The sequence below is a fragment of the Furipterus horrens genome, unplaced genomic scaffold (genome assembly GCF_987537825.1).
Source record: "Furipterus horrens unplaced genomic scaffold, mFurHor1.1.pri manual_scaffold_17, whole genome shotgun sequence".
NCBI classification, from domain to species: Eukaryota; Metazoa; Chordata; class Mammalia; order Chiroptera; family Furipteridae; genus Furipterus; species Furipterus horrens.
The window spans coordinates 7,149,030-7,163,068 of record NW_028327187.1 but is presented as its reverse complement, the minus strand read 5'-3'; the positions used below and the strand labels follow the sequence as shown (position 1 = coordinate 7,163,068).

Genomic DNA, 14,039 nt, shown 5'->3' with positions numbered 1-14,039 from the left:
ATATTTCTTTGTCCTAGCCTGCAACCACAGATGTCAAAGGAAGTTCTTAAGATGTCTAAAAATATTTTAAGTTACAGTGTATATTCGATATTATTTTGTATGAGTTTCAGGTGTGCAGCATAGTGGTTAGACCATCATATACTTTACAAAGTGATCCCCCTGATATTTCCAGTAGGCACCTGACGCCATACATAGCCATCACAGTAGTATTGACTCTATTCCCTGTGCTGTGCTTCACATCCCCATGACTCTTCCGTAACTGCCAATTTGTACTTCTGAATCCCGTCACCTCGTTCACCCAGTCCCCTACACCCCTCTCCCCTCTGGCAGCTATCAGTCTGTTCTCTATGTCTGCAAGTCTGTTTCCATTTTGTTTGTTCATTTATATTGCTCATTAGATTCCACCTGCGAGTGAAATCATATGGTGTCTGTCTTTCTCTAACTGGCTCATTTCACTTATCGTAATACCCTCTAGGTCCATCCCTGCTGTCGCAAACGGAAGGTTTAACCAGAGCAAAAGGAGGGTACAGAAAGCTGTGTCTATCTGGACTTGAAGACAGTATTTTAGCCCAGGGTGTGTTACCTCTAAACCAAAAGCTGTGAGGAGAAACATGATTTATCAGAGAGAACATCAGACTCAGAGTTGGGAGTCCGGGTTCAGGTCTCAACTTAGTCACTGACAGGCAGAGGAGCGTCAGGTGACTCTTTTTCCATCCTGGGCCTTGTTCCCCGGCGCTACAGTGAGGGGATTGGAAGAGCTGCTCTGTAAATGCTGTCTGGACTTCACTTTCCCTGATTCTGTGTGATCACAGAAAGCTCCGGTAGTGATCCAGGTTCCTTGGGCATTTCCTGCCATTTCCTCCTTGGTAGCCATGGAGGCACCTCTTATTCAGGCATGAGTATGTTAATATCTACACTTTCTATAGGCTAAGGGAGATCTCTACATACTTTCCACTCTTGTGCTATTGAGGGAGAAATGAGGGACACTGTATTCAGTGTAGTAAAAAGTCACTATTAAGAGAATTCTCTCTCTCTCTCTCTCTCTCTCTCTCTCTCTCTCTCTCTCTCTCTCTCTCTCTCTCTCTCTCTCCTGGGAGCAGAAAATGCTTTACAAACATTTCAGTTACAATGCCCTCATTTTACAAATGTGAGAGTAAGAAATTAAGTCAGTCATTCAGTGAGGCCCATAAGAGAAAAGATCTTTTTTTAATGGGTTCTCTGCAAAAGACAATGTTCTTCTTTGTAAATCCAGACAGTGGGATAAAAGAGCGTTGGCTTAGTTCTAGATCACCTTGGTGATATTGCCTGTTGTAAGCTTACAACTCTTATCAGGGAAATTGAGGTGCAAGGCAAGCAAAGCTAAAGATACCTTATGAATTTGCCTCATCTACCTATCTTGAGGAAGATAATATCACAATATCAGCCATTCCATACCTGTGAAATAAATTCTGTGCTCAAATTCCTCCAGAGAAGCTGCAGTAGCTTTCCTCACTCATTCACATTACTGTCACATACCCTTCCCCCTCAAGAAAAATTCTTCCTAAGACCTAATTAAGTTTATCACGCTGTAGCTTCAAGGCATTTTCCATTTGATATGTTTAAGCCTGGGGTTTTCAAACTTACTAACCATTTGGGTTTTCCTTTCTGTGAATTGCCTATCTTGATGCTTTCCGATTGTCTTTACCTCTTGGTGATAATGCGTTGTGTCAAATGATAATATTTGTGTAGCATCCTAAAGCAAAGAGATTTATGGCTCATCAGCCCAAAGTGGCAAGCCCAGGGGTTTCTGGCTGCCCTAGACCCTACCTCTCTGTACAGCCTGGACACTTCAGGTCCTGTTCCTATCCTTTACCCATATTCCTGTAGTTTCTCATATTTTTCTTGCTGATTTAAAGGAGTTTGTTATATATTCCAGATATTAATCTGTTGTCACTTTTCCATGTGGCAAATCTCTTTCTCCCTGACATGCTCTAGGTTTTTGAAATGGTTTTATTCAATTTGAAGGAAGAACTTGGTGACCCAGGATGGCAAAGAAGAAAAGACAGCCACCAGTTTAAACATTCTGCTTCTGGTTTACCTTTTGTCATCATTAGCATGAGAAGAGCTAGTCCTTTTCTAGGTATTCAACATATGTTTATTGAGCAGCACCTGCATGCCAGGTACTGAGTTAAACTCTAGGGATATAGCTGTGAACAACATGTTTATCAGGTCTCCTGTCAGGCCTCAGGCTTCCAGGCAAAACAATATATGAAATCTCTAGAAAGTCAGAACTACATGGAGCCCTGGAAGTATTTTTTGGTAGATGTGATCTATAGAAATTTGATATATAGGCATGGAAACACTGAGGTCCAGCCTTCAGAGGGCCTATCCCTAATGTGTTTTCCAAACCCAGATGATCCAGAGTCTTTTTGTTCATCTGTTTTTCCCTGAGATTTTTGGGACCTTCCCTGGAGATCATGGCTGTGATTTGTATTCCACATCAAGATACTAATTTTAGCTCAGTGCACTAGATCTACGCTTCCACATCAATCCTTGTGGGTGTTAGAACAGAGTGAAATAAATAGGCGAACTTCCTTGAGTGTATTTATTTCTTTAGTATTATTATGTATAGGCTTCTGGTGTCCAGCTTAGTGGTTGAACAATCACATGCTTTACCTACTGTGCCCTCGCTATTTCCAGTACCCCATCTGGTACCATACATTGAGTTATCACGATGCTATTGACTATATTTCCTGCTTCCTTGATTATTAACCATGGAAATGCCAGGGCTAATGCATGCCGATTATGACTGATTTGAAAACTCCCACAGTACTCCTAGCCCTGCCTTGCTACCCGTGCCTATTGTACTTCTAGGAGGCAGGATGACGCCCTCAGAAACTGCCTCCATTGAATCAGTTCACACCTACTGCCTATCACCCTATTCTCTCTTCCTATTCAGATGGGGTTAGACAGTGTTCAAGCATCTTGACAATAAGGGCCGCAGACCCCTTCTGCTCCCTTTGCCCTGTGATAGGCCTCCTACTGCCCCCAGCTCCACCCAAGTCTTCTCTCCTCCAGGACAAACAAGCTTGGATCCTTACACTATTCTTCATGGTCTTGCTTTTCAGGTCCCTCTCTACCCTGTTAACGCACCTCTGGCTCTGTGTTCCGGTCTCCGAGTCCCTCTGAAAAGACAGCTCAGAATTACCTTCTGCTCTCCTCTCCTTCAGTGGTGGGATTAGCTTCCCGTTACTTCTCTCATTCCACCCTCTCAATCCGTTTCTTCGTGATTTCTCTGTTTTCACCAGATTTTATTGTTTTCCCCCTTGAGCCTCAATATCTCTAACTTTAGTTTTGTTTTTCCCTAATGTCCAACGGAATCCACTTTTTTGCAGTCACATTCCACAGCCAGCTTATCTTACACTAACATAGCCTCAAAAACGAGTGACTGAGAGGAAACAAATACTGATTGGTCCCCTAAGCCCCGCCTGTGGTCAGCGTTGCTGCGGAAAATTTGATAGTTACCAAATCATCCAGTGTAAGGGGATGAAAAATAAAAGTCACACCTCAGAGTACTAGTCGCCTCTCCCAGCCTTCTCCCCAGAGAAGCCTAGGCAGCGGTGTGTTGTTAGGGTAAGGGTTACATTTTGGGGTTCTCTGACTACTCCCAAATTCTTAGGTCTCACCTCTTATTTCCTTGAGAAGGGCGGTTTCCATTAGTTGACCTCCCTTCAGCAAGTCATGTATCTTAAACAACAGGGCTGGAGACTTTGAGAGGACTTTGGATTGCCCCCCTTTCCTTGATAATATTGTGCTGAAAGCAGCATTCTGATACTGTATTTGTATTCTCTGACAAAGTCTTCTCCCCTTTTTTTTTTACATAAAGATAACTTTAAAATTGGCATTAGAGAAAGTTTGAAAATAGGGATAAAATCAGCTAGAATCCACCCAATTATAAGAAGACTATTTGCACTTCTGCATAATGCCTTCAAATCTATATATAATGTATATGTGCTTACAGACTTCTAATCAGAGTGACATACCATTTTGTGTCCTGCTTCTTAATGTTATATCATTAACACTTCTCTGTTTCTAGGTCATCTTCCTAATCATTATTTTTAATGGCTATATAGAATTCCATGAAGCTAAATGGACCAGAATGTATTTATAATCTAGCATTCATTTTAAAGAGGAACAGGTGACAAAGCATAGGGTCCTACCATCCTATGGGCAGTTACATTTCACCTAAAACATCGCTTCCTCTTTACTTGCTCCAACACACATGATGTCATAGAAAGACAATGATGTCCTTGACAATGGCAATGAGTAGCACATTGGGGGAATTCAAAGGCTTCACTGACATCTCTATCTCTTGTTTCTTTTCCAGAACCTACTTTTTTGCTCTTCTTTTTGTTATTCATTTCTGCTATATTCCATACTGACATTGAGATCTAGTATTCTTGCTGCACTTTGGGGCGTTAATGATAATTGTTCCTTCCCTGAGACCTTTCCAATGGAAACAGTGAACAAAACTATTCAGTCCTTCCTGAGCTGGCTTCTGAGGATAAATGAGCCGCCCATAATGGCTTCTTCTGTTTCCCCATGTGCTCGCTCACTTGTACCTTCTACTTACCCTGACGTGGCATGCCTGTGATGTGACATTCTTACTGGTGTGGGTTTCAGCTGTGCTCACAGGCCTACCTTAGGGAGAATTGAGAGCAGGGATGAGGAAGTCCCTGGCCCTGCCTAAGGTCAAAATGGAAAAGTTCCCACCAGATGATATGCTCCTGGCTCTCCGCACTGCACTGTAGATAAGATACTGCCAAATTCAATAGGGCGAGAAAGGGAGAGAAGGGAGACAGAAAGAGGCAAGTGAACCTGGGACTTCAGATATTTGGCAGGGAGGGGCCTATAGGCGTTTATCACCATTCTTCCTGTTAGTCAAGGAAAGCTTTCTGGGGGGGGGTACAGAATAGGAGGAGCTGCCTCGGTAAAGGTAGTGGAGCTAAAAGAGCGTTTGGGGGAATAGGTGGCATCTTCTTCTGGTCAGGAATTGGATGTGAATGAGTTCAGATCATCCTGAACATGTCAGTCAATGAGAGCAGCAGCTGTGAGTTGAATAAATGGAAACACAGGCACAGACTATTAATTTGCAGACTATTGAAAGACACTTAATAAGTAATAGCTGAATTGGAGTGCGAGAAGAGATAAGGGAAGTGAGATTCTGGTAATGGGCTGGTAAAGGGTACTGTGGCCAGGGATGAGGCTGTTCTGGCAGTGTGCCTAGATGACGTCATTGGAAGCTGTGTCCGGGGAAACAAAGTGGAGGTAGAGACAGGGTTGGACATGGTAAGTCAGTCGCTACAATGTTCTTCATTACGGGCTCAGCACTTAAGAAAGGTGTTCTGAAAATTGCATTTTAGCTTTTAGATGAAAGCAAGTGACCGTAGTTCATTCACACCAAGGACATTTGCAGGTACTGATGATTTCTAATGGGGACAGTGGCCATTGGTTAAAAATCTACATCAGTAAGTTCAAAATGGAAAACTGTTTTTTTGTTTGTTTGTTTTGTTTTTTTGTTTTTTTGCCCATGATTTACAGTGTGCCCTGAAGTTCGTTGTGTTATCTTAGTGCTCCCTTATTAGACTAAACATCTCTTCTGCTGATTGTTGTCTTTCATCAATGGCTAGTTCTATGGAACCATCTCTTTATTCACAAACGCGTTGTGAATACTTACTCTGCCTGGACACTTGTGAGCTTGTTGGCTGAGCTCATCAAAACCATACCTGCTGGCCATCTACCTTAGGTCACTAAGATACTGCTTTAAGGAATGGTTTGATTTTGTCACCTCCTGTTCCCCTTTGGGAAGTCTCTCTGTTGGGGCCCCTGTAGCCACGTTGTTGTGACTGTTATAAGGATCTTTTAATTTGTCCTATAAGAAAAACTTTAGAGATCTGAATAGATCCAGCTAAACCAACAATTACTAAAATGAATGAAAACGTTTGTGCTTAACCAGCTTCTGAGAGAGGGCTCTAGGACTCCTGGGGCCTTTGTCCCACAGAATGGTGAGCAAAGCTCTGTACTCTGGGGTCTTTGCACTCTGAAGGCCTTTGTTTGAGATTCAACTTTTCTAATTACTCACTGACAGGGTAGTTTCCGTCTCTAAAGTTCAATTCCATTCTATGAAAAATGCAAACGATTATTCCCTGTCTACTTCATGGGACTGAAATGAGGCTTCAAGTGCCTAGGAAGTGGTAAAGCCTTGGAGGAGTCAGGGACATCCTCAGCCTGGGCTTTTTCTTTGTCTGCAGGGCTATCTGAAGCAATGCCGAAAGAGAAGGGACATGTTCAGCGACGAGCAACTGAAGGTCATCTTTGGGAACATTGAGGACATCTACAGGTTTCAGATGGGCTTTGTGAGAGACCTGGAGAAACAGTACAACAATGATGACCCCCACCTCAGCGAGATAGGACCCTGCTTCCTGGAGCACGTAAGCATCTTCCCTTGGGGGGAGGGGTTCAGAGAACTTAAGAAGCAACTGAAGGAGTGTCTGAGCTGCCTGGTCCTGCTCAGCTATTTGTTCTGTGGTAGGGGAGGGATTTGTGTCTGACTCTGATGTTGGCAACTTTGCCAGGGTAGGAGATACTATGATTTGGACTAAGATTCTCTTTCTTTACATTTCTTTCCCTTCGCCCTCTCCTACCAGTAGGATTTTTCTTCTGCTTTTTTATTTTCTTTTCCCATTGGGTTCAGTTACTAGGGGACCCAGTGTTTTGGGAAGGACTCTGAAATTATTCATTGCGCAGAGAATCTGAGAAACAGGAGTACCCATAGCATGAAAATAGGTCTCTGTGAGGCACGTAGGGGACAGCAGTAGGACAGGAGAAGTGACATGTGTAGGAAGAGAGGCCACGTGACTTAGGGGGAGGAGCACTAGGAAACACAAAAGCAAGGATTTAAGTTCTCAGACTGTAATGACTGTCTTGGTAACTTCAGGTAAAGTCCCTTACCTTCTTTGGGCCTCCTTATCTGCAGTGTGAGGATCTTTCACTCTGTGCACCTGCGGTTCTCTCCATCTTTTGAGTCTCATTCACAGGTGATCTAGATGTTTTGACAACTCATTTCCCCGTTTTTTATAAAGTATTTATTTTTAAAGAGATAATATGTGCCCATGATACAGATTTCAAGTGGCACATAAAAAGTGCAGCTGAAAGCGTCTTCTTGCAAATTGTCCTGCTTTGCTTATGGATTTAGCAATTTGCTGGAAGGACTCACAGGATTCAACATGTAGTTATACTCGTGGTTATGATTGATTACAGCTAAAGGATGCAAAGCAAAATCAGTAAAAGGAAGAGGCCCGGGGGGGGGGGAGTCTGGATGAAAACAGGCTCAAGTTTCGAGTCCTCGCCCAGTGGAGTCACTCAGGATGCGCTTAGTTCCCATTGCAATGAGTGGTGACAATACGTATGAAATATTGTCTACCAGGGGAGCTCAGTGGGGACTCAGTGCCCAAGGATTTTATGGCGGCCTGGTCACGTTGGTTCCCTCTGCCTAGCATGTACCCTAATTCTAGACTCCAAGAAGGAAAGGGGGCATTCACTATAAGCCACATTGTTTACATGAGCAGTTTAGGCACAGTAAGCCACTCTTGTCAGGGGATGGTGAGAACCCTCTTCAGATCCAGGTTTCAAGATGCTAGTTAAGGGTCAACATTTCAGGCAGATCTTTCTAAGGACAGCAGTCTCAGGCCCGATAGGTTAACTTTTTCTGCACAATATTTAAACTGGTTCAGCCATTTCAGAAACCACATGGGAAGTATGTATCAAAGTTGAGCGTGTGCATGACCTAGTGATTCCATTTCTGAATATGTAGCCCAGAGAAGTTCTCGCGAGATCCCTGAGGGAGCATTTACAAGGCTGCGCACTGTGTAACGGTGTTATGTGTGCCAGAGTGCACTTAGAAGCAATCTAGGTATTTATCACCACGTGATGGATAAGAAACAGGTAGGGGATGCTTACTGTGTGGTACTATGTGGCAAGAATCAAGAGAGTAGATGTATGAACTTTACAGCAATGTGTGTAGGTATCATAAACATAGTGTCGAGTTGGGTAAGTGGAATATAGGATAATGGTTCTCAGTTGAAGCACCGCCTGTGCATTGTAGGGTGTTTTAACAGCATTTCTTGTCTCTACCTACTGGATGCCGGTAGCAAATCCCACTGCCCTGGTTGTGATCACCAAAAATGTCTTCAGGCATTTTCAAATGTTACCTGGGGGTCAAAAGAACCACTGAACCATTGAAATGAGATATGCTTTTACCCTTTAACCTGTTAAAATGGTGAATTTGGATTTAGTAACTTTCATGTTAAATGATAGTTGCAAGTTGCATTGCTGGGATAAACTCTACCTCATTATGGCGTATTATCCTTTTTTATGTGGTAGTTTGCCTTGAAAAAACTTGGATTGTTTACCCTTTTATTATTCAGTTCTAGGGGTTCATTTTAATCAGCTCTTTAAGGTATAATTACACACAATAAGATTCACCAACTTTAAGTGTATAATTACACGAGTTTTAGCAGCTGTATATAGTTGTATACTTATCATCATGATCAAGATATAGCACATTAATATCACTTCATTAAGTTCTCTCAGTTTCTCTCTGTAGCCAATCTCTGTTCCCACCCTTGGCCGTTCGCAAGCACTAATCTGCTTTCTGTTACCCTAGAATGTTATTTAATGGAATCGTATAGTAGTAATCATCTGTGTTTAGCTTTTTTCACTGAACATAATGCCTTTGATATTCATCCATGCTGTTGAATATAGCAGTAGTTGGTTCTTTTTATTGCTTAGTAATATTCCATTGTGTGGATATACTACCCATTCACCAGTTTATTCCAGGACATCTGAGTTGTTTACTAGGTCGTTTACATCTGTGGAATTACTAGGTTGCATGGTAAGTGTCTGTTTACCTTTATAAGATACTGACAAACTATTTTCCCAAGTTACTATGCCACTTTGCGTTCTCACTTCTAATACATAAAACTTCCAGTTGCTCCACTTTGTTACCAGCACATGGTATTATTAATATTTTTTATCGTAGCCATTTTGATACGCGTTTAGTGCTATTTCATTGTCATTTTAACTTACATTCCCTTAATGGGTAATGATGTTCAGCATTTTTTCATGCACTTACTTTCCATTTGTATAAAATCTTCACTGAAGTGTTTGTTCATGTATTTTGCCTATATTTAAGAAGAGTATTTGTTTTCTTACTGTTTAGTTTCATGAGTTCTTTATTTATTCTGTTTGTAAGTCTTTGGCTAGTTACATGATTTGCAAATGTTTTCTTCCACTATGTTTCTTAGTCTTTCATTTACTTAACAGTGTCTTTGAGAAGCATAAACTTTTAATTTTGTTTAAATCCAATTTATAACTATTTTCCTTTTATGATTCATGTCTTTGGGGTTTTATATAAGAAATCTTTGCCTAATCCAAAGTCACAAAGATTTGTGCTATTTTCTTATAAAAGTTGTGTAGCTGTATTTCTTATATAGGTAATTTTTATAAATGGCAGCAAATAAAGGTCAAAGTTAGTCTGTTTTCATATGGATATCCAGTTGTTCCGACATCATTTGTTGAAAAACTATTAATTCCCCCATTGAATTACCTGGGCACCTTTGTCAAAAATCAAGATCTCATATGTGTGGGGGTTTATTTTTAGCGACATTAGTCTGTTCCAGTGATCTATGTGACTATTCATATACTCATATCACACTGTGTTGTTGTGGGGGTGGTTTCATTGAGATATAATTGGCATATAACATATTAGTTTCAGGCATACAAGACAGTAATTTCATATTCTATATACATTGTGAAACAGTCACCACAATAAGTCTAGTTAACATCTATCACCATTGTTTCTTATACATTTTTTTTCTCACACTGTCTTGACTAACGTAGCTTCACAGTAAGTCTTGACGGTAGGTAGCATGTGTCCTCCAAATTCATGCTTTTTCAAAAACAGTTTTGGCTATTTTAGATAATTTGGAAGCCATAATGAAAATTTTTATCTTCTTTGTATTGGATCTAGATAAGATGATGGATGTTAACTAAACCTCTTGTGGTAATCGTTTCACAATATACGTGAGTCAAACCGTGATGCTGTATGCCTTACACTTATATAGTGACGTATGCCAGTGATTTCTCACAAAACCGGAAACAACAGCAACAAAAAAGAATCGGTTTGCCCAGTTATACCAAAAAGCAAAAACGAACGAATGAAAAACCCTGTCAGTATTTTGCATAGTATTGTATTAAATCGGTAGATCAATCTGGGAAAATTGACATGTTTTCATCCCATGAACATCTATCCATTTCTCTGTTTAGCTTTTCTGTATTTTCTCCAAGCATTGTTTCTAGTCTTCATTGCGCGGGTCTTGACCTTATTTTTAAAAATTGATTTCTAAGTATTCCACTTTTGTTGCTATTGTAAATGGCATTTTTATTTGCATTTCCTAGAGTTTGTTGCCATGACAAAGAAATGCAATTGGTTTTTGTATATTGACCCTGAGTCCTGACACATTACTGAATTCACTAATTTGTTCTAGTATTTTTTTGTAGATTCCTTAGGATTGTATATATACACAATCATGTCATTTCTGAATAAAGACAGTTTTACTTCTCCAATATGTATATCTTCTATTTTCTTTTTTTTTTTTTTTAAGATTTTGTTTGTTTATTTCTTTTCAGAGAGAGGGGAAAGGAAAGAAAGAGAGGGAGAGAAATGTCAATGTGTGGTTGCCTCACGTGCGCCCCCACCTGGGGACCTGGCCTGCAACCCAGGCATGGGCCCTGACTGGGAATCGAACCGGCGACCCTTTGGTTCGCAGGTCGGTGCTCAATCCACTGAGCCACACCAGCCAGGGCTGTACGCCTTCTATTTTCTTTTTTATTTTCTTATTGTACTGACCAGAACCTCCACTGTAGTGTTAACCAGGCATGGAGAGAGCAGGCATCTTGTATTTGGTCCTTGAGCTTAGGGGCAAGCATTCAGCATTTCACCATTGAGAATGATATTAGCTTAGGTTTTTTCATGGTTGTCCTTTATCACATTGGGAGAGTTTCTTTCTATTCCTAGTTTGCTGGTGGATTTTATCATCATGAATGTGTTTTCTCAAATGCTTATTATGTATATTTTTAAATACTCATATTATTTTTCTTCCTTAGTCTGTGAATATGGTGAAATGAATTGGGATAAATCCCTCATGGTGTATCATCCTTTTAATGTACTAATTTTGCCTGCTTAAAAAAATGTTTTTCTTTTTCTTATGCTTGTCTTTTTATATTAAGTTCCATAATACAAGTTCTTTTTTAGAGAGGGGGAAGGGAGGGAAAAAGAGCAGGAGAGAAACATCAATTGGTTGCCTCTCCTATGCACCTGACTGAGGACAGAACCTACAACCTAGGCATGTGCCCAGGTTGGAAATTGAACTGTTGACTTTTTGTTTTGTGGGATGACACCCTACCAACTGAGCCACACCAGCCAGGACTGGGTATAAGTTTTTTTAAACTAGATATATGTCTTTCTAATTTCTTTTCATCTGTGTGACTTGCCTATTTAGTATTTTTTTTAAATAATACTTTAAAAAGTTTATGTGTAATAACTCCATCTTGATGTTTTTATCTATTAATTTGTATTGCCTGTCATTTCTCTTAGGTTTTGTTAATGCATCAGGTAGTCTTTGTATAAGTATTGAGCAGTGTATAAAAATTTGTAGACATTATTAAAACTTAGAAATAATTTCAAACTTAAAGAAAAGTAAGAACAGTACAAAGAACACCCATATATACTATTTACCCAGATTCACCTATTGCTAACATAATATTTCACTGGTTTTACTTTATAATTTGAATATGCTTTCCCTCTCTCTCCTTCCTCTCTCCTCTTCCCCCCTCTATGTGCATATTTATACATACATACATACATGCATACACACACACTCGTATATTTTTCCTCAGCCATTTGTTTAACTGGCACCCATCATGGCCTCTTTACTCCAAGGAGTATTTCCTAAGGGGTATTCTGTGGAGACAGCTTGAGTCTCTAGATGATGGGATTCCTTCAAAGAGAAATAATTATATATTTCCAGCTTTTCTAGCTTTTTTCAGTGGTGAGATTCATCTAAAAACTTTAGTCTGCTATTGCCAGAAATAGACCCTCTTGCCTGTCTCTTTTTATGATCCAGTGCCAGAGTTTTATTGCCATAGTGTGTTTTTGTATTGTGAGGGCCAGTCTTCCTTCATTATCCTCTTTTTATAGAATTTCCTTACTGTTACTACTTATTTATTTTCCTATATCATGTTTTACAATCAGTTTTTTTTTTTTTTTTTAGTTTCCAAAGAATCCCTTTATTTTTTTATTATTAACTTCTGAATCAGTTTAGGAAAGGTTGCTATTGTTAGCACATTAATATCCCCTATGTAACAACAGGTTCTGTTTTTCCATTTCTCCAAAAGTTCTTTTGGAGTCCTCAGCAGCCTTTCACTTTCTCTTCATTTTTTCTTCTGCTCACAGCAAGATGGATTCTGGATATACTCCGAATATTGTAACAACCATCTGGACGCCTGCATGGAGCTCTCCAAACTGATGAAGGACAGCCGCTATCAGCACTTCTTTGAGGCTTGTCGCCTCTTGCAGCAAATGATCGACATTGCTATTGATGGTTTCCTTTTGACTCCAGTCCAGAAGATCTGCAAGTATCCCTTACAGCTGGCTGAGCTCCTCAAGTATACCGCCCAAGACCATAGGTGAGGGATGAAGGGAGGCAGGAGGGAAGGAGACAGCCTGCTCTACTTGTTGGTCCTTATGGAGAATGTATGTTCGTTTGCCTTTTCTGAGTTACTCTTAGCTCATTATGTGCACAATGGGATGATGGCATATTCTTGCTTACCTCACAAGGCTATTGCGTGTGTATGAAGTAAGGAAAGGCTTCTGAGAGTTGCTTATAAAGTTGTAAATCAGGATGTACACACAATCGTTAATACACCATCATTATTGGACAACTTTGACCCTACTTTCAGGGAGCTTATAGCTTGGCCCTTAGTCCTGAGATTAGCCAAGTGAATCGACCCGGATGGAATAATAGTGCAGCTGTTTATTCTACTCTTCTTGATAGATTCAGATGTCATGGTAAGAGCCTGCCCAACTATACTGACCTTAGATTTCGTCTGCAAGGCAAAATCCTTGGTTTTCTTTAGTCTTTCCTACCCTGCCCTGCCTCATTCTAACTATACCTTCCCCTTAGACCCAGACCATACTGGTGGAAAATAGACTTGAGACTTCCCCAGAAGATTTTTTCCCCAAAGGTTTCTCAGTATTTTCAAGAAAATCAACCCAAAATGGACCAAGGAGCTTATCTCTTTCATAATTGAAATGACACCCCCTACCCCGCTACCAGTAAGTTACATGCTGGGAGTCATCTCCACCAATGGGGATGGTCTAAAATGAACCATCCCCCACTCTTGCAAATGTTTTACTTCCTGACCTAGAGTACCCAGCCTGTTTCTAGACTCCCTTCCATTGGTATTAAATCCCTGACCTTAGACTTGTTGGCCCAGCACTCTGCTTTCTTCTGATTGAGCACTCCAAGAAGAAAGAAGGCCCTTGCCCAATTTTCTTTAGCTTCTGGCCTGATTCTTACTAGGCCTCCTTCCTATTTTTATTTGGCTCCATTGCCTGGGTCCCTTGGACCTGACTTCTAGACCTAGTTGCATAAGGCCATGGGTGTTAGCCAGTTAGTTTTGTTTATGTCAGACTGCTAGGTCAGTTCCTGGGTTCTTTTTTTTTTTTTTTTTTAATATTTTATTTATTTATTTATTTTTTAGAGAGAGAGGAAGAGGGGGAAAAAGAAAGGGAGAGAAACATCAATGTGAGAAATGTCTATTGGCTGCCTTCCATATGTACCCCGACTGGGGACCAAACCTATAATCCAGCAGTGTGCCCTGACAGGGAACCCAACCAACATTTCTTCGTGGCATGACTCCCAACCAACTGAGCCACA

General features: G+C 40.6%; 1 protein-coding gene across 1 annotated transcript in view; it reads left to right on the top strand.

The window, feature by feature from the left end:
- Positions 1–14,039, top strand: part of ARHGEF9 (Cdc42 guanine nucleotide exchange factor 9) — a 215,348-nt gene that overhangs the window by 174,050 nt on the left and 27,259 nt on the right. The window contains exons 7-8 of the mRNA XM_090263926.1: positions 6,291–6,470; positions 12,554–12,786. Coding sequence (XP_090120052.1) covers positions 6,291–6,470; positions 12,554–12,786 — 413 coding nt within the window. The remainder of the gene's footprint in view (positions 1–6,290; positions 6,471–12,553; positions 12,787–14,039) is intronic.